Source organism: Monodelphis domestica, chromosome 1 (genome assembly GCF_027887165.1).
Source record: "Monodelphis domestica isolate mMonDom1 chromosome 1, mMonDom1.pri, whole genome shotgun sequence".
Lineage (NCBI taxonomy): Eukaryota > Metazoa > Chordata > Mammalia > Didelphimorphia > Didelphidae > Monodelphis > Monodelphis domestica.
In genome coordinates this window covers 249,335,922-249,357,404 of record NC_077227.1, presented here as the reverse complement: position 1 = coordinate 249,357,404, position 21,483 = coordinate 249,335,922, and the positions used below count along the sequence as shown (strand labels likewise).

General features: G+C 35.9%; 1 protein-coding gene across 15 annotated transcripts in view; it reads left to right on the top strand.

Annotated features, from left to right (window-relative positions):
• The window catches only part of NRXN3 (neurexin 3), a 2,159,162-nt gene that overhangs the window by 2,126,117 nt on the left and 11,562 nt on the right, over positions 1 to 21,483 (top strand). For 2 of the 15 annotated variants that reach the window (XM_056820730.1, XM_056820731.1), the window contains one exon: positions 20,531 to 20,772. The exons of the other annotated variants lie outside the window; for them this stretch is intronic. In XM_056820730.1, the coding sequence (XP_056676708.1) occupies positions 20,531 to 20,640 (110 nt within the window). In that variant the 3' untranslated portion in view covers positions 20,641 to 20,772. Of the gene's footprint in view, positions 1 to 20,530; positions 20,773 to 21,483 lie in introns of those variants that run through there. 15 annotated transcript variants of the gene reach the window in all.

Genomic DNA, 21,483 nt, shown 5'->3' with positions numbered 1-21,483 from the left:
TCCCACTGCTATATTCTCTCTGTACTACCTAGCTGCCTCAACCTCAGTGTGACTCAAAACCTCATTTATCTCATTTTTATACACTCACATAAAGCAATATTTCTTGTCTCTTGTGAGGAGGAGCTGAGTTATATTCCTTTATCTACATCATAATGATCATGTTCTCCAGAGAATGAAATAATGAGAAGAGCACCATGCTTACCAAAGAAGAATCTAATTTAAAATCCCAACTCTGACATTTGAGATACATATGACTATGGGCAAGACAAGGAACCTTTTTGAGGCTTAGTTTCCTCGTTTATAATATAGAGATTGTGATACTTCACTCCTTAGCTCATTAGATGAAGAGAGTTGTTTTATAAATCTTTAAGTTCTCCTTAAATGTGTCGTTATTGTTGCTATTTTCAGAGATTTGATGGAGGTTCTGGAGGAGGGAAGAATCATGTAGGAATAGGAAGGATATTGATTTGGACAAAATTGGAAAGTAGAGTGGATAATAAACTTTGCCCTGTAACCACTGCTATATTCTTTAGTAGAAACAGAACACCGAATAGCAACAATGATGAATTAATCAATCTTTTCCTGTCTCAGAGAATGAAGTCCTCTCACTAGGCTAACCCTTCCACTTGTGTACTTGATCTAACCCTCCCCTGTATCTTACACTAATGGAGGTTCTTGAGTTCTTGTCATAGGAGGATTAGTTGAAGGAGCCAGGGATATTAAGCCTGGAGCATAGCTAGTTCCAGTGGGGCTCTCAAGTGGAAGAGAGATTTTTGTTGTTTGGTCCTTTCAGTCATGTCCAATTCTTCATGACTGCATTTGAGATTTTCTTGGCAAAGATACTGGAAGGGTTTGACATTTCCTTTTCCTACTCATTTTACAGATCAGGAACTGAGGCAAACAAGGCTCTCTTTCCACTATATCAAGCTATCCTGGGCACTGGGAACATAGAAATAAAAATGAAACATGTCTTACCCTCAGACAGTTTTCCATATAATGGAGAAAATACCTCAAAAGGTTTAAGCTACCTATAAAAACTTCCTAAATTAAGTATATTTTGGTATGTACCCATCTTTTATATTTAGTGCCTTCATCCTTTTTCTCTCGTTTCCCTTTTCTTGACAATAGCGTTATATAGGACAGAATGAGCCCATTTTTGAGCCCCTTTTTTATATGTTTAAGTTACCCGGGTGTAATATTGAAAACTCTTCTGACATTTTTGTCAGTCTTTTTTTTAAGTGTTTATTTGTAATTGTGAAGAAATGCTCCAGGTACAAAATCCCTCCCTCAATGAAGACTCAAACAAAGATGTTGGTGTCAGTAGTAATTGCACCTGTGAATTGGAGGATAGATCTGGGTTGCTGCTGTACCTGTGAAAAAGAAAAAGAAACCTAAGCAGAGAAGGTTTATTCAAGGTGTTTCCTTACTTGCATAGGGATATTTCCATAGTGGGATCATAAGATTTATATTTGAGAAGGACTTCAAAGTTCATTTAATACAATTTCATTTTTTGATGTGATAACTGAGACGTGGGCATGTATAATGATTTGCCTATAGTCAGCTAGATCATAAGTAGTAGAGACTGGATTCAAACCTAGATCATCTGATTCTAAAGACAGGTGTCTTTTCCACTGCACTTCCCTGAGATTTAGCTCTCTGCCTTCCCCAAGCCATACAGTTAGGGTGAAGTCAAGTTTTGAACCAAGTTCTATTGATTTCAAAATCAAATGTTTTTTCATCTACCCTAGGCTACCCAAGGACTTAAGAAAGGTAGACAATTCTTGAAATGGATGGAAATCATCAAGGAAGTCCATAGAAAGGAAAAATGAGAAAATATTCAGGTTTCATTCAAAAATCACTTATTAAGGACCTTTTATTGTTAGAGGATAATTTGCCTAAATTTTTTCCTCTATTGAGTCAAAGATACTTTTTTCTCCAATACAAAGTAAAGATAATAAGATCCTACAGTCTCCCTAACACTTAGTCTTGCATCTATGAAGACACAGCCTATTCTAGAAAAGTGTTTACTTTATAAAATAATCTATAGTGGCAACCAGGCCCAGAGATGGGAGATCCTGGGTTCAAATCTGGCCTCAGACACATCCTATTTGTATAATCCTGGGCAAATCACTTAACCCCCACTGCCTAGCCCTTACTGATCTTCTGCCTTAGAATCTCTAAGACAGAAGGAAAGGGTTTTTTTACAGATTTTTTTTAATCTGTAAAAAGATTGACCACTTCTCTACCAAGTATTGGAAAGTATAGTTCATATTTGTGTATATATTTGGTGTCCTCAAGAAGTTTTCCTGTTTATCAGGGAGGATGAGATATATACTTAAATAGCTAAAATGCAAATTTAAGGTATAATGGGCATTGATTAGGGATTTGAAATATTGAGAGAGAATTTTAACAATATCAGGGCCTTCTCCCTATGATTTTTTCCAATTTATCCTGTCTTTTTTGTATATTGAGATTTGCATGTTGTTTCCCCATTGAACTGGGACTTCCTTAAACGTCTTTGTGTCTCTAGAACTTTGTACTATGCCTGCCACATATATAAGAGCTTAACAAATGGTTTTTGACTTATTAAAAACTTCTCCAAAGTGAGAATAATTAATATTTTTGAATATTTTTTGAAGTATAAAGCAACCAAAATATTTTATCAGAATATTTTAATTTTCCTTGAATAATATTATAAACATCAGAAGTTATTTAATTGTTTGCATGTTAGCTTTTTGTTTGTTTATTTTGTTTTCTGGGAGGGATGTCACATAGTATTAGCTATTAGACTTGTACCTAGAAAGTACTGTCAAAATGTACTATAGATTTGGAGTCAAAGAACTTAGGGGTCAAAAACCCAGGGAAGGTGATTTAACCTTGCTGAGCCCTCAGTTTCCTTATCTATAAGAAGAGAGGATTGATTGGTCTGGGTGTCCCTCCTAGCTGAAATCTATGAACTTATGAATGTTCTTCTATGTCTCTTAAGGATCCTATGATGACCTTATTTCAGCAATTTCCTATTAATGTGCTCGATGGGTATATACTGGGCAATAAATCTTTGTATTATTTAGGGTAGACAGCCTGCTAAATACCCTCAAAGTTTTCAGTTCTATTCCTTAGCAATTCATGAAAAAGCCAAGTTTTCTATGACACTGAGATGTCAGCTATCTTGGTTGTGTGTGTGTGTGTGTGTGTGTGTGTGTGTGTGTTTATTGTAAAGAACATGGCTTTCCAAATTGAGCTAGTGGTGCTGGAAGATGAGGATATTCATGGGAGTAAATGTGTAGATGGATCAGTTTCAGAAAGAGATAAGATAAAGACTTTTCCTGTGTACTTGTTACCCACTAGAGACTAAAAACAGATAATTTGACTACTGGCAAAATTCCATAGTAGCAGCTAACAGAAGGCCTTGGAAAGCTGCCAATGGTAGCCAGATTGCATTAAACACCTAAATGACTGTTTAAGATTAGTTTTTGGCTAAAGGACTGAGAATAAGTGGAAAACCTACCTTCCCATTTCCTATTCTTTTTACTGCTCCCTAGGTCTGAGTTCTGCATGCCCTTGATTACACCCCCATAGATTACACCAGAGAGGGACTGATATCTCTAGAGGTTCCTGTCTCTCTGTATTGCTGTTTTCTTTAATTAGTAAGGTTGTAACTATGCCTGACCCAAAAGTCTAGTCCTGAAAAGATGCTTCTACGTCTTGTCCTGAAGAATGCATTAAAGTATGCAGTTTTACTGTTTAATTATATATGAAAGGACATTGGACTTGCAACTGGGAAGGGTACCAAAATCTGGAAGGATTTCAGGTCTTCAGTTCCAGTTTAAATCCATGTGCTATATTCAATAATATTCCATGAATACCTTTTATATTTAAAATATTTTCCTATTTAATTTTAGGCTTAGGAAATTAGTCTACAGAAACAGTAGAGAAAATTATTGTTTTAGAAGAAACTGACAATTCAGTGCCTGGTATATAGATAAAGGAAATTACAGTCTATGCTACTAATGGACTTGTCTATTAGAATACAGCCACCGCATATCTTTCCTAATAGAATCGAAGCTGAAATGATAAGTTGTTTGCTTCACATTAATTAAATCCAGCTCTATAAAATTTGCACCCGAGTTCATATTCATTCCACTAGTATTGATAAATATCAGGCAGAGTCCTATCTGCCTGCATGATATTAAAATAAAGTGTATTTTATTTTCACAAAAAATAGTTTTAAAACTGAACAGGCAATAATAGCCTCCTATATTGACTCAGACAACAACAAATAATGGTGATAAATATAAGGAGGACCAGTAGTGGACCAACCAGAAAAACTGTACATGGGAAAGAGTTCTGGCTTTTGAGTCAGAAGATTTGGGTTCAAATTGTAGCTTTTATACCCCTGAACCTGCGTGATGTTGGGCATCTTAGTTAACTTCCCTGGGCTTCGATGTCCACTTCTGTAAAATAAGGAGATTGGTGTAGATGTCATCTATGAATTGACTCCCATGGATACTTCTGGCTATGTAACATTGAACAAATCAATTAACTTCTCTAGGCTTCAGTTACTTCTTTTGTAAAAGAAGAAGATTGTACTAGGTGACCTCTGTGAATGAATTTTCATGCCTATTTAGACTAGTAATGAAAATTAACCATCTGCAGTTGGTTCTATTATTTTAGATTAACCATATGACTAAGAAAGGTTTATGAAGATAAATGTGTCAATGGGTCAGTTTTTAGGAAAAGGAGAGATGAAGACTTGCCCTGCATGCCAGCTAATTACATCCCCGCCCCTCAAGGACTTTCTTTGTATACCTGAGTTCAATTGTTTGCTGGTTTCCAGTAAATAAAGTCAGATTTAGAGGCCATCGGAACCATATTTGTAAATTTCTCTAACTATGACTAATCCTATAACTTTATTTCTTTTAAGCATAGTGGTGAAACCACCATTTAGGAATTATAGAAATTTGGTACACCTTGATATGGCTAGAGGTTCCCTGAGCTGAAGCATTATCTAGGATGGGCCCATTTTCAGATGGGTGCTAGGTGGTACAGTGGATAGAATGCCAGGCCCCCAGTAAAGAAGATTCACCTTTCTGAGTTAAAATCTGGGTGACTTGGGGCAAGTCTCTTAACCCTCAGTTTACCTCAGTTTCTTAATCCCTAAAATAAACCAGAGAAGGAAATTGGCAAACCACTCCAGGAGCCTCGCCAAGACAACCCCAAATGGGATCCCAAAGAGTCAGACACAACTGAAAATGACTAAACACTGCCCTCAGTAAGTCCAGAGAAATTGAGGAGAGCCATTAGCACATTGGTGCCCCCTTGTGATAAATTTATAAGAGAATGTTGATATCACAACATTCTAATAAGAGGCTCTTCTTACATCTCCTCTGGGCTTTTGGGCTCCCCACCATTGGCTACCTTTTTGCTAGCTTTCCTTCGTGTTGCTGCCAGATTAAACAACCCAAATTAAAAAAAAAAAAACTCTGTCTATACCACTCCCTGTTTAAAGCCTTTCCCATTGCTTATTAAACAAAATAAAAATTCTATAATCTGACATACAGGGTCTTCCTTACCCTGGCACTAATCTATCTTGAATGAATGAACAAAAAAAAAATTCATTAAGTACTCAGTATGTGCCAAGTATTGTGCTGAAGCACTAGAATAGACAAAACAAAACTAGGCAGAACCTGGTGCTAGGGAACTCACATTCTAATTGGGAGAGAAAAAACATATAGGAAAATTTGACAATAGGGCTGATGGAGCTCAGAAATCTTAGAAGGGCAGCAGAAAATTAGATGATAAGGCCTTGAGGTCCTTGGCCTACAAAAGTAGGTCCAAGGGTAATAGGAAGAAGAAATCTTAAGTGTATTGAAGCAGGGCCAATAGTAATGTCCAGGGAATCCCCATCTCACCAAAAAAATAATAATGGTAGCTAAAATTTATATATTTTTAACCTTTCCAAGTGTTTTACATGTGTTATCTCATTTGGTTCTTATAGTAACCATGGGAGGAGGTAGGTTATAATCTGGATTTTACAAATGAGGTAATGGGGGCTGCTAAAGGATAGGTTATCAGCCCCAAAACACAGATAATTTGAGTTAGAATTTGAATTCAGATCTTCAGACTCCAGACCTAGCATGCTATTCATGAGGTCACCTAGAGCTGGTAACTTCCATCTTATCTAAACTATGTGAACAGTCAAGTAGTCTGCAAAAATTCTGGGATAAGGATCAGGTAGCAGATAACCCTGCAGCTAGAGGCAGCAAATGGGGGTAGGAGGTTGAATTCTGGCTGTGTTCCCTACTGATTTCTTTGATTCTGTGACTTAACATTGTAAGAGTTGGTCATTATCTTTTTAAAAATTAATTATTTTATTTTATTTTATTTAAAATTTAAATTAAAAATGAGGGGATTAGATCATCTCTAAGCCATCTTACAACTTTTAAAGGAATTAGATAGACACATCTATATCTATTACTATTAATATAGATGCATAGTTCTATGATTCTGGGGATATTCAATTCATAGGCTATTCCTTTCAGTCAAAATATACTAGTGACTGTGTTTCAAATTCATTCCCCTTTCCACAAATTTGTTCATGAAGAGAATGGAGGAAATAAGCATTTATTAAGAGATTGTTGATTAGTGCTTTATATTTTCTCATTTTATCCTTACAACTACCCCATGAGGTAAAGACTATGATCCCCATTTTACAGTTTAGAAAAGTGAGGCCGACAGGTATTAAATTACTTGCCTAGGGTAATACAGCTAATAAGTTTCTGAGGCTAGATTTGAACTCTGGTCTTCCTGAATCCAGGCTCCCAGCACTCTATTCACTACTATCTCTGAAGTATTCCTCCATCCTCATAGCTCTCCTTGTTGACATCTTTCCCTTTTATTGAGGGGAGAAACAGATTCTATTTTTTCTCACTTCTTGTCCCCTGGGTTTTGAAGGAGTATTCAGGATATTTCCTGATTATTGATTGAATTCTTGAGTTAGGAAGAACAGGCTTGCAAGTTTTGCCCCTGGGAACTCCTCCATATGATTGTGTTTCATCATTATACGGTCCTAGACTGGTGTCTTGGTGAAGTAATTTCTGAGACTATTAGACAATGACACTTAGAATGTGTGAACAGAAAGAGAGAGAAGTGTGGCACTTGGGATCATAAATGAGAGTGTGATTTGGTTCTGAGTTTGAATGAGGGTGTCTCCAGGGATGGATCCCTGAAGTATGTTTCAACTTTTTAAGTGGGTGCTTGGGCTGATAGAAGTCTAGAGAGGACTGATGTGCTGAATCCTAGTGCTAACTCCCCATGGGGCAATCTCAGCATGTTAAAGGACTATGATGACAACAGCCTCCAAATGATGGGGAATCTGAAATGGTAAACTCTTGAGTCCCATAGTCTCCAGAAAGAAGAAACACTCAGAAATCATCCAAGGGACTTGGAGCAGTGATATGCATGGGTTGATCATTATCTGAGCCTTTAACACTTTGAGCCAAAGCCTATATTCCCAATGAATATTATAAAAATACCCCTAGTATTTAATAACTTTGTCTCAGGATGATATAATTTAAGCCCCAAATTACAAAATGTCAGGGAAGGGAAAATATAATTACTGAAATTAAAATCTGGTTATAGTCTTAAAGTTTGTATTTCTCCTCCCAAGAAAAATAGTATGGGATTTCTTGCAAAATTAGAGTCAGAATTTCAAAATGAAATCCTAACTCAACACGTAGCAGGTGCTCAGTAAATGTGCTTTGATGATGATCTAAAGGGAGGTTCAACAAAAGAAAAAGAAAAGCATCATAACATCAAAGAGGCAATTGATTAGAAGTTGTTCTTCAGATACTAAACTACCTTGTATTGCTACTTCCTTCATATAAGGGAGGTATTATTATATTTTAATGAGTACTATCTCTAGTTTCAAAAGATCCCAGGATCAAATCCTAGCTCTTCCATAGACTACAAGGGTGACCTTGGACAAGTCACTTAACTTTCACAAGCCTCAGTTTCTTCATCTGTAAAATGAGGAGTTTGGAATAGGTGACCTGTGAATTCCTTTCCAGCTTTAGTTCCATTATCCTATAGGGAGACTGGGCAAAGGTCTAAATGCCTTGATTCCTTTGACCTTTGCACACTCACATTGTAGTGAATGTCAGGGCCACCTAATCAAACTCCCTCACTTTACAGATGAAGAAAATAAGACCATAATCAATTGTTATCCAGAATTAACCATAATCAAACACCAATTTGGTTGCAGATCTGGATTTATAACTCAGACCCTCCAATTATTTTCACTATACCACACTTCTGCTTCTGGACATTAAAAGATAATAGAAATACTAGCTAAATCCTCCTATCAATCTGTATTAACTGTAGTTCCACTTAAAGGGGCAAATAGATTATTTGGCTTTCTCCTCACATTTTATCTTCTAATGAAATGCTGAGAAATGTCAGAGTTCTTGTAAAAATTCATCTGATATGCCATTTGCTCTCCATTCTCTCTGAATGTCTACTCATGAAATTTTCTGGGAGATCTTGGGTTGAAGTAGTTGTTTTTAGTATTCCCTAAAAGAGCAGTTGTTCTGGGAAAAGCCCATATGGCAAAGGAAAGAAGCTCCATCGTTTTTATAGTCTGATCTGCTAGCGAATAACACAGGAGGCCTTCCCAGTTGGTTTCTTGGCAGTTCCCAGTTCTCTCTAGCGCTTCTGAAGAGCTGGACCTTGAGGTTTTCCTTTGTTGATTCTTGCCAAATAACAACTAATGCTTAACAATAGAGACAGACAGCTAGATTGATGGGCTGGTGGATGGAAAGGCAGGTAAATAGGTTGATAAATCAATCTCCCCCACCATAAAAAATGTAACACTAGAAATATCATGCTTTGCTCATGGCTGAGCTCCAAACACTCTGTTTGAGGCCATGGATGACATAAGACTCTATGACATAAAGCTACCTGTTGTGCTTCAGGGCTGTGCCTGTTTGGCCTTTAAGCAGTTTCATTATATTTTGCCACTGTTTGGAAGAGTCATCCAGCAGGGGAAGAGCTACCCGTAGCTTCAAAGTACAGATGGGTAACTGTTGCCATGAAGCCTCTGTACAAATTGGCTCCAGGTCTCTGGAGAGCTTTGTATATCCAAACATTAGCACACTGAAGAAGAGAGAATGGGTAGAGTTCTTTGAATCAATAAAAACCAGTAGTGCCTAACACTTTCCACCAAAGGCTGAACCTACTGGATTTAAAAGCTTTCCTTAATCACACAGCAACTGGAAAAAAAAATGCCAAGCTCTCAGCCTCTCTGTTAGCTCTCCCTCCCTCTGTTGAAAGGTGCTATTTCATAGTTCAATGACTGCTTTTCTCTGAACTCTGCAGAGCTATCCTGTCAGCAATAGAGTTTTCACATGGGATAAACCAATGATTCCGCTTTGCAAAACCTTGCTCTATACACGTGTTCAGTGGTACTCACTGGAAATTGATGGGGAGTCGGTCAATTCAGAGAATTGTTCTGCAGCTTTTTCATCTTACGGACAGAAAGATATAAAGTAATACATGTTTATGTATACTGAGGATAGAGCAGTTGTCTTGTCAGTGGGCAATGACCTGGGCACTTCTAGGTCCCCAATGTACGCTTCTGACTTGGCATAAGGAGTGTGGGGTCAATTTAATTAGAGCCACAGTTCTTCAGGCTGCTGATGGAAAGATAGAGGATAGAAGCTAGTGTCATCAACCTTGTTTTATTTTGTTTTGTTTTATTTTGTTTTCCATGATCTCCTGGGCAGTCTGATAAAGTCGATGGATCCTCTGCTCAGAAAACATTTTAAATAATTAAAGAAAATACTAACCCCCCTCCCCTGCTGAAACCCAAATGTGGACCCCTGGAATAGAGACTGGAACAAAATTTTCATTGGTTTGGAACTCCCAAATGAGGAAATTCCAACAAGCAAGTTTATTCCTCCTTCAAAATTTGTATTTTTTAAAGAGTTGCCTAGAACATCATGAGGTTAAATCATTTACACAGCTTCTCATAGCCAAGATAGATCAGTACAGTTCTTGGACCCAAATCTTCCTATGATCTTAAGGTCTGTGAGGGAGAGAGTTATACTGTTTTTAATTACATTAGAAATAGAGCTTAAATTCATAGACTCTTAGGGGCAGAGGTATCCTGAAGATATTGAGTGGGATCGTGGCAAGGGCAATAGATTTGGTGTCTGAGGTCATGGGTCCTTTGGGTTCCTAATTTCTAATCTGTCACGTGAAGGGATAAACCTTAAAGCCAGAATTCTTAATATTGTGTGTGTGTGTGTGTGTGTGTGTGTGTGTGTGTGTGTGTGTGTGTGTGTAGTGGACCCCCTTGGCAATCTAAGAAAACCTTGGACTACTCAGAACATGGTTCAAAGTAAGAACTAATTAAATAATAGTTGATTTGACTTGATATATACGTCTCCTTAAAGTTTTTTTTTTAAATAAGTACACCAAATGCAAATGCTGCATTTTTAACCTTGATGATCCCCCCCCCCCATGTTTATCAGTCACTGAAAATATTAGATATCAAAGAATTTTTTTGTTTCTTTATTTGCTTTATCATAGGCCCACATTGAGTTAAATCCTTGATTTTGGATTCCTGCATATTGAACACATAAATTAGTCTGTGCAGTTTGTGGGTTACTAGAAACCTCTTTAAAATGAAGATTGCTTCCAGGCTAAAATATAGGACCATTCTCTGCTGTGGGTTATTCCTGAGGGTGGCATCTTTCTACCTTGATTTGTCTCTATTACCCAGTTTTACAAGCTACAACAGATTATGCCCATAGTACTTCCTCCTTTCCTCTGTGCGCTGGCCTCCAGCTGCCACCTCTAGATACCTGGCTGTCACTGCTATTTCTAGAAGCTGCAATAGAGAACAGATGCTGACTAACAGCAGCCTATGTCCTATCCCACTCTGGTGGCATCGGAGATCCTCTATGGAGGAAAAAAGCTAAATGTCATAAGCCTGCCCTCCTGCGATGCTGACTGGTCTAGTGCTTCTTCCTTGCTATCTCACTGTACATCTCTGATTCATTCATTAATGTGAGAATAGTTAACTCTTACTGTATACAGTATAAACAGGTAGATGGCACATTGGATAAAGCCTGGAGACAGGAAGACTCATCCTCCTAAGTTCAAATCTAGTCTTAGTAACTCAGTAGTTGTGTGACCCTGAACAAGTCACTGAACCCTGTTTTCCTCAGTTTCCTCTTCTGTAAAATGAGTTGGAAAAGGAAATGGCAGACCACTTCAATATCTTTGCCAAGGAAACCCCAGACAGGGCATTAAAGGGTCAGAGACAACTGAACAGAAGCGAACGAGTGGGCAGTGTACTGTGCTAGGATTAAGGGGGAGGGGGTACAAATAAAGCAGAGCACTATCCCTCCAGTATAGTAGGAGGAGATACGATATGTACACAAACAAATATAACAGCGAGAATATAGTATGCATATAAAATGAATAAAAGAGGATTATGAGGTTGGGTTAGGAAAGGCATTCTACTTACCCTGGGCAGAGCCTTGTACTTGGAAGTCTTCTGTTTTCATGTGGGTCACACTTAGGACTTAGAAGATCTAGATTTGAGTCCCAGTTCTGCCCACGACCTAGGAAACTCTAGGCAAATCACTTCTACTTTCTAGGACTCCGTTTTCTCATCTATAAAATGAGGGGAACAAAAGAGGTGAGCTCAAAATTCTCTTCTAATACTACCTCTGTTATACTATCACCCTGTGATTTAGTGTATTTTCTGGGTGGCATTTTGTTCCACTATCCTGAAGCTTGTATGCCTTATATAGAGATTCATTTCCTGCTTTCCATGGAACACAAATATAGGATATCTGGAAATTTTTCTTAATATTTTGATAGCTACAATTAGTTTCTTTGCAATCTTATGTATTTAATTTATGCATTTAAAAATTTTTTTTCTGAGCAGAGGGTCAGAATTTCACCATTCTGCCATAAAGGTCCAAAAAGTTAAAAATCTTGAATCATTCCACTGTGTGTGTGTGGTGGCAGGGAGAGGGATACCTTTTTGTGAATTGGAAAAATGGGGTTTGCCTATTTATGAGAAAAAATGGATTTTAGAAATCAATAAAGCATGTGAATATATATAGACATACATCAAAGAGGAGGGGGAATGGAAATTTCTCTAAAAAAAGATGGCTGTACTATATGTAGCCTTGTGCTTTGTTAATGGGAAAATCCCATTAACAAAATCTTATTGCTCTTATTACCTAATGAGATAAGGTTTTTCCAGTCAGGAAATTCTTAAAAAAAAAAAGTATACTACAAAGAGTATGGAGAGGAGAGAGACAAAAAGAGACCTACACATACAACACACACACACACACACACACACACAGAATGCTATCAAAGAAATTTGAAAAAATTGATATGAGTTTGTCAAGAAACCATAAGAACCATTAAAATGTAGAATCTAGTACATTTGTAAAGTACTTCTAAAACCCTTTGCCTAGTTGTTGAAAAGTATGAACCAGTTAAGCACTGTTGACAACACTGAAAACAGCCCCCATTTATCCATTTGTGCTTTCTTCCTTCTTTCTTAATTCACTAGAATCTTTAGTGAAAGAAATATTCATGATGGGGGTAAGGTAAGGGATCTGTATTACTTTTTCTGGAAAACTCAGAATTTATCTAAAGAATCATTTATCCTTCCACTCTATTGAAAACTTTTCTAAATGTAATGTTAGGTTATTTTCACATCTTACCATGTAGAACTCTTTGCACACAATATGGTAGTAGAAAGAATATCGAATTTGGATTCAAAAGACTAGAGTTTGAATCTGAGGTCCTGCTAGTTATTATTCCTGTGACCTAGAGAAAGTTATTTAGTCTCTGGTTTTTTGGTCCCTCTTCTGAACTGCAGGGATAGGATTAAATGATTGCTAAAATCCTTCCAGCTTAAAATTATAATACTTTTGTCATTCTTTGATTGAAGATGCAGAATTACTTAGCTGAACATTAGGTTCTATTACACAGCATTAACTTAGGTCTAGGTTACCAAATTTAAATTTTAATGAGTTGTTTTCCTTGGCAGTTTTCTCTCCAGCTCCTCAAAGTGTTGACATAATATATTGTGCCACTTTCCTATTTTTCCACAAAACAGAATGAAGAAAAAAATCTAATTGATCTAATTACTTGTGTATTCTTCAGCTAGGTGGCACTGTAGATAAGAGTGATGACTTGAAGTCAGGAAAACCTGAATTTAAATCTTTTGTTGTTTAATCATTTTCAATAATGCCCTACTCTGTGACTCCATTTGGGGTTTTCTTGGAGTGGTCTGCCATTTCCTTCCTCCAGTTCATTTTATAGATGACTAAACAGATAAACAAGCTTGGGTAACTTGCCCAGGGTCATATAGCTAGTAAGTGTCAGTCTAGATTTAAACTCAGGTCTTCTTGACTCTAGGCACTCTACCTAGCTGCCTCTAATTTAAATCTTAACTCAGATTTTATTAACTGTTTGACTCTGGGCAAGTCACTTAAAGTCTCAAAGCTTTAGTTTCCTTATTTACAAAATAAGAATAATAGTAACACCCACCTCAACAGTAGTTGTGAAGATCCAGTGAAATAAGATATATACACAATGCTTTGCAAACCTTAAAACACTTTGTAAATGCTATTCTTCTTATTGTTGTTGACATTTTTGAGTTTTTTTCCAGATGAGCCATTTTTTTATTCTATTATTAAATAATTTAAAGCTGTAAGGAAACAGATAGGTATTCTAGGACACCCATTTAGAAATGAGAAAACTACGACCCAAAGCTGGGAAGTGTCTTACTTAAAGATCATACAATAAGGGACCAAGCAAGGATTCAAAACCAGGTCCTTTGATTCCAAGTTAGATTCTTACTCTTGAACTTAGACTTAGAGTGACTTAGGGTTGAAGACAGGAATTCTTATGTTCAAATTTCACTTTGATATTATTTGCTTCATGCTGGCCAAATTATGTAATCTCAGGCAATTCTCTAATACCTACTAAATTATGTACAGCTACCATTTATAGGCTCTCGGGGAAGAGTTTTTGCATCAGGAGAATCAAAAATGGTTGCTGCATTGACCCCACTTTTGTAGAAAATATAATAATAATTTGCCATCTGTTTGAACTCATTCTTTCATCTCAAATGCTCCATTTACACCAATCCAGCAGTACAACTTAGAGGGCGTCTTTTCCATTTCCATGGCTGTGAAATCACTCAAGTCTCACAAGAAGAAGAAAATGGCAACTTTCTCTGAGAACATCTCAATAATATAAAATGTGATGCTTTGTTCCCATAGGTAAATTGTAATTTCTTAGACAATTTTGCAGCTTAGTGGCTAGTTAAGAAACAGTCTAATTCAAGTCATCTTTGGTTAGGCTTTTCCAGAGATAAGGACAAACCATCAGCAAACTTACCTCATAGTCCAGGTTCTCATTAAGATGGAATTGAGGATGCTAGTGTTTCTTTTCTGAAAGCTGTGTTTTCCTGCAAATGCAGCTGGCTTTTGTGAATAGGGAGAGTATTCGTCAAGGTGTAATGGCTTTTTTTAAAAAAAAATTAAAATTGTTATTGAACTCTGTCATCTCTTTCCCCTTCTTGATTTTTTACAGCTGATAGCACTTAAAACATGCAGAGGGGAAAATGGACAATTTTGGAATGTTTCCCAGAAAAAAAAAATATTAGATGAACTGAGTTCTAGTCATACTGACACAGATGATCACGTTTCACTTGGGAGAGAGGGGAAAAAGGGAAAATAAACCTTCTTGCATAATTTAAAAATTCCATAAACATGATCATAAAGTGCTTTCTCACCAGATCAGACAAAAAAAAAAGTCTCCATTAAGCCTTCAGTCACAAGCATTGCCAAATGATTCCAAGACAGCTGAGCACATATTTAGTACTGGTCCTTCATCCTCTCCCACCAGTGCTCCCTTCACCCCTTTTAATTTCCCTGACAAATTCTTTCTGCCTTTTAAAGACAGTAAGCAAGGCTGTAAATGTGAAGCCTGAAGTCCCTGGTTATTTTGTCTTAAGATTACAGGGTTAATAAAAGACTGAGTCAGTAAAAAAGCATTACAGGCACAGTTTGTAAGAGGGTAAACCCTTCAGATTGGAATTCAGGAGGTCTTTTAAGCCAGCTGTGGATGAGAAGGTCCAGTTTGCATGAGAATTGCTGAGCAGAACTTAGAGGACCATCATCCTTTTAGAACAGAGTACTAAAAAGGAGGGGAAAAGAAATCAAGAACAGAAAGCTTTATATTTAAAGAAAGGAAAACACCTAATGACCTCACTGTGAGGAAGGGGAAAGGTCATATGTGTGTGCATATATTTATATATATAGTCCTTTGCAAACTTGAAAACAATCTATAAATATAAAAAACTATGGAACTAAAAATATTAAATTTTAGTATTATTTTATTACAAATGTTCAGTTATGAGTAAAGCTAACAATGACCTCTCTCAAAAGTAGAATATTTAAGCTTTATGAACTCTGTTTTATTCATTTTTGAAAGGAAGAGGCAGCTACATTCATTTTCATCCTGGGAAAGTAGTTCATTTTGTTAATTTTAAATCAGAGTTAATAGAGAACCTAATAACTCTGAATGATCCTAAATGGTTTTCTATTTTGGCACTGTTGGTTTGGCCATGTGCAGTTGGGTCTGACCATCTGCAAGTGGATGAAATTTGACTGACTAATAAGTTTCTATCAATTAATAAACATGTACATAAAAAAGAAAAGGTTATATACTAATTTCTAAGCATTAATTAAGCAGTAAGTTAAAAAAAATGTAGAATTTCAAAGCTTGATATAATGTAGAAAGTACCCTAGGATGCTCAGTGGATTGAGAGCCAGGCCTCGAGTTGGGAGGTCCTGGGTTCAAATGTGACCTCAGATACTTTCTAACTGTGTAACTCTGGGCACTAAACCCCCACTTGCCTGTTCCTCACCACTCTTTTGCCTTGGAACCAATACACAGTATTGATTCTAAAATGGAAAAAATAAAGTAATCTAGATTTGGAGCTCAGAGGATTCTTCCTCTACTTATTAGCATATAATATATTTCAAGACCTTTCACCTCTTCCTCAGTTTTATTATTTTTAAAATGAAGAATATGGGCTATATCTGTGGATTTGAAAAATTATCTGTTCCAACCAATTTGCAGAGAAGCAAAATAAGCTGTAGAAAAGTTATGTGACTAGTCAATGTTAAAATTTTTATTATTGGAAGAGTAATATTTAAAATCTGGGACTCCCGTCCCCATTACCTTTCCAATGCACTGTGTATCCTACCGTCTCCTAGTATGTAAAAGTGATTTCCAGTGAATTAAATGAAATATTTTGTCTTTCATGATAGGTGCAGAAAATGTCTTTATAATGTTTCTTGGCAAAATTTCACAGATATCTCTCTAAAGAATTACTTTGCTTTGTATTATATTCAGTCAATTTCTCCTTGACATATAGCTATATATTTATCTAACATCTCTTTGCCTACATCTTTGGGACAGGAACTAGACCTGTGATTTCCTTGGTATAGGGAACTCCTAGGTAAGAGAAGACAACAAACAATGGGAGCCATTGTTTCAAATTTCACCATTGAAATTTAAGTCTTAGGGAATTGCCTAGAAGAACTCCTTAGGGAGTTTGGGTAACTTTTCAAGGGTCACATAGGCAATTTATTTCAAAGGCAAAACTCAAACTCCAAACATTCTACTTTTAAAACCTGATCTTTCTTCATTGCCATTGCCTCACTTATCTATGATTTCTTTGAACAGCCAAATACCAAAAGTCTACAGGACTGACTGAAAAACCTAAAGCCTTAAAATCCTTTGTCTCAAACCTTAAAGAAGTAAGAAACTGTCCCATTCTTTTGTTTTCATTTGAAATAATACTATCATAACAGATAATAGAAGTTAGGAGCCCTAGCCAAGCTGTGACATAACTTCATAATTAACCAACAAAGCTCTACATAATCACCATTCATTGCACAGTGGATGATAGCCACTGTGTTTAAGATCAAGTGTTCAGGAATTTAATAATTAAGCATTTATTTTAGATTGAGAAACTTCTTTTTTTATAATTCTTATGGATAGTTCTTATTGGCAATTCATTTAATAATATAGCAATGTAAGGTTTACAAAATGCATTCTATGCAAGCCATCTGATGATCTCCACTTCTACACCCTTGTTTTGTAAAGGTCTTTAGAACTAAAATTCTTCCACTATAACTGAAATATTTTCTTTATTGCCTTTGAGAGAGTCTAAGCTTCTGTCTTACACCTTGAAAAAAAACCCTAAGATGATACACTAACTGCTAACATCAGACCATGATATCTGAAATACTAGAATAATGTTAGGAAAGGAAGTTCCAGTGCTTCATAGGCATTTTTCCATTTCTAATATCTTAATTTCCATGATGTAATATAATGCATTGGTTTTATGGGAAACTTTGGAGAATTATTTATAATCACCTATATATATATATATATATATGCATATATATACACATATTATTTCCACTTCCCTCCCATCATCCTAAATAGAGGTAGCTACCATAAAAGAGGTTGGTAATGAACCATTGTGAATGGCCAAGGAAGAATTTTTCTCAGCTCTGAGAAACTGTGATGCTGGGAAGTTTAGATGAATCAGGTAGATGCAACTAAAAGTTAGGATGGTGGTGCCTTAGGTCAGAAATAAAAAGAATACTATGTTTATGGATTTTAGAAATCTACTAAGATTAGGAGCACATAGTAATAAATTCATGCTGTGTCTAAAATGTTCAAGTCTTTTAGATTGATGTTATTGGGCTCTGCTTCCCTGAGTACAAAAATCGTAATATTTTTACTTAAAAGTATCAATGTAATGATGAAAACTTATTGATTCCAACTTTCCTTGAATTTAAGTTGTGTTCTGGTTGCAAATTTGGTGCTTTTAAAATAAGTAAGTTATTATATTGAACCCTCTGGGATCTAATAGTTGATACAACTTCCTAACAAGTAGTTCTCTGGGTGCAGCTAACATACCAAATGAGATCTGACTCATCATATTTGATATTTAATCCATTTTTTCTGAGTGCTTATTGTGATGTGACCATAACCAAAGACTTTCAATTAATGTACTGGGGAAAAAAACATGCTACAGAATATATTCATTAAATTTTGTATAGAAACATTTAAGGTTTTAGGATAATGAGCAAATATATCTCATACAATATAAAATATCTAAAAATGACAAAAATGAAGCAATAAAAATATCTCAAAGAAACAAGGGTTTTATATTTATTTTTCTTTTTACAAAAACAGCCCTTTGTGGAATTCCCATAGTAGTGATTAACATTGTTAAACCAGAGACTAAAATCTTGGTATGGACTGACCCATGGGGACACAATTGTTTCAAGATTCAAAGATGAATTTAATAGGAGAGGAAAATCTCAGAAGGGGCTGCAGTTCTGAATTATCTGCCCAATTTGTTCTTTCTGTCAGTCATCCCAAATTGTCCTGAGGAGCTGGTTGAATTGGCTCTGAGAACCAGATCCTCTTGAGTGTCTTGCCTTTGTGGTTTGCCTACCCAGGTTTCCCAGTCCTTGGTTAAACCAGTTACTCTCAGTATACTTTCAAAAAAAAAAAACATAGTATAGAGGTCCATAGAGTAGACTCTTCCAGTAGAGGCACAAGCCATTCCCAACAATTCCCTTGACCTTCAAATTTTTTCAATGTCATTTGTGCATACAAGCAAAGTTTGCTTTTTTGTTCCCCCAAGACCATGGTTCTGCCATGCTATTGGATCTCTGCTTCTTACATAGGGCTCTAGCAAACTGGGCCACTTTTTCAAAGTATTTCTAACAACCTAAGTGGGTAGGGTTTGATTTTTTTTTTGAAAGATATGATAGGTTTATTGATATCAACCTCAAAATTTATTGAACTGAAAATACTTTTAGACCATATCACTGAAAATGAATATTCTGTGTCTTTATCAGACTTGTATTCATGAAGTTTTCTTATCTCTCAGCCTTTGGCTACCAGTATGACCAAAGATTAAGAATAAGTTGAAACCATCATTGGTTTTAACTTCTCTGTGTCACTTTTTTATTTAGTACCTAAATGCTGAACAGAGAATAAATGTGGGTGTGTTTGCTAGTATATATTCCTTTCCCTTTCTTATAACCCTTACTTCTATGCCCCCTTTGTTATACCTTCCACTAGTTAACACATAACTCTTGGAATGATCTTTGCCCCTACTGGACAGGCATGAAGTGGTATATTGCCTACTGCCCTCCCACCTCCAAACTGTTCTTGTCTTTGCTAACCTCCCTTTAGCCCAAGCTTGTTGTTCTGTTTTTCTACTTTCCCTAAATGCAACTTACTTTAAGCATGTATCACATTGGTTAATATCCTACAATTAAAGGAAACTAGACTATAACCCATCTGTCAGTCTTAGCCAATTTCTGCTCTTTTCTATGTCTACTTATGACGTACATCCAGACTGCACGTCTTTTATTTTTTGGGTTTTTTTTGTTTGTTTTTTTAAGTGAATCTAAAAGCATTTTTTTAAAGAAAAGTCAATATTCATTTTTTTTTATTTTGGTAACACCAAAAACAACAACATCAAAGGGGAATCAATGAGCTAGAAAAACAAAAGAGATGAAAGTGTCCCTTGACTGCTCTGTCTGTTCCTCTTCAATGTATGCATCTGGTTGTTCATCTCTGAAAGTGTGTGGAATATTTTTTTCTTTAAAAAAATCATTCTTTTCTCCCTTCTTGTTTGGGAATCAAGTGCTTTTTGTATTATGATTATTCTTATATCTATCTATATATATCAATGTATTTCTTTTCAATTGTTAGATATCTATCTTTAGATTTGGTTTTGTCCAAAATCTGAGAACAACAAAAAGTTATAAATTGTTTTCTGCAATTTTTCCCCATTCCCTCTTCAAATGTGGAACAACTTCAGCTGCAGTATCCTCACATCCCCCTGATTCGAATGATCATTCATTGCTTTTAAAAATGTGGTAGAGTCGGGGAGGGGGGAGACATTGAATAAATCCATTCACCAAGCTTGACTGGTAGCTTCTCAACTGAAGCAACCAGAAACACAAGACTTGAGGTTCTCTAGTTTTACGTTTTCTTCATTTGGTCTTTACTAAAAGTTCTCCATCCTCAAGATCTCAAGATGGAGGAGATCTGTGTGGCTGCCGGTGAAGTTGTTCTAATATGAATGCCTAAGACTAGTTTTCTTGTTTTTCGTTTTTAACCTTTTGATCATAATTATTAGTACTATTATTTTATGTATTTTTGCTGCTATTTTTAGTAGGAAAAAAAGTTAAACTGTTTTTATCATTTGAGACTTTAATGAAACTGTAATGATTTTTGGGGGTAACTTGCATGTTGAAGAAGTTGCAGCTTAGGGTTTGTGAGACTGTCAATGTTAGAGTTCTGTTCTTTATTTTTGGTGATGGGCATGTATAGGCTCATTTGTTTTTGTATATTGCCCATCCCTTCCTTACAGCCAGAAGCTCTAATGCAGCTAGATCACTTCGTACCGCCCTTACATGGACATGGCGACTCACTTACACATTTACTCCTATCATCTTCATCTCCTGTGTAGTACACTCATAGATATGACCCTCCCCTTTAGGCATCTTTTCTTCCCATAACCCCTCCTCCTTTCTTTAGCATTGTTAAAATTTATGTGCTGTCATCCATTCCTTAAATGAATGAAAATCTAAAACTTATGTTACAAAAAGAAAATGTTTAAAAAATATATATCTAAGCAATTAAAATGCAAAAATTCATTAAAAACTTTAAAGTTTTTTTCTTTAAACTGAAAACAAATTACAAATTTAAATGTACAGATTTTTTTTAATCATTGCGATCTGAAATATCTTAAATGCAAAATTGACACTAAAAAACAAAACCCCAAAGTAAAAATTTGTTCAAGTGCAGATTTTTTTTTCTTTTCATGTTATGTGGTGTGGATGTATGTGTTGTTGCCTCCCTGTATCATCCTTTGTCGTAAATGATTATTATATTTCAAAAACTAAACATTTTGCTAAAAGTTTTTAAGAAATGACAACAAAAAAAGCAAGTTACAAGAATGTGGCAATTCTACTTGTCCAAGAACATTCTTACACAACTTTCTTTTGTAAATTTTTCTTTCATGCCAAAAAACATGCGGGCAATTTGTTGATGTAAGTTGACTATGAATTAATGTGGTATGCTACTTTTCTGATTTTTTACAGTTATTTTTGTATACTTCGAAATAATTTTTTTCAGTTTGTTTTTCCCCCAAAGCAAAGTTTATTTGAATTTTATTTTCGTCCTTCTCCCACCTGGTAAATGAATGACTTTGTTATTAGCGTTATTTGCTTCCCTCACCCTCAAGCTTTGTTGGCTCTGACATTTATTTTTTATTATATTATTTTAAAATTATACTATTTGTTTAATTTGAGTCTATTTTAT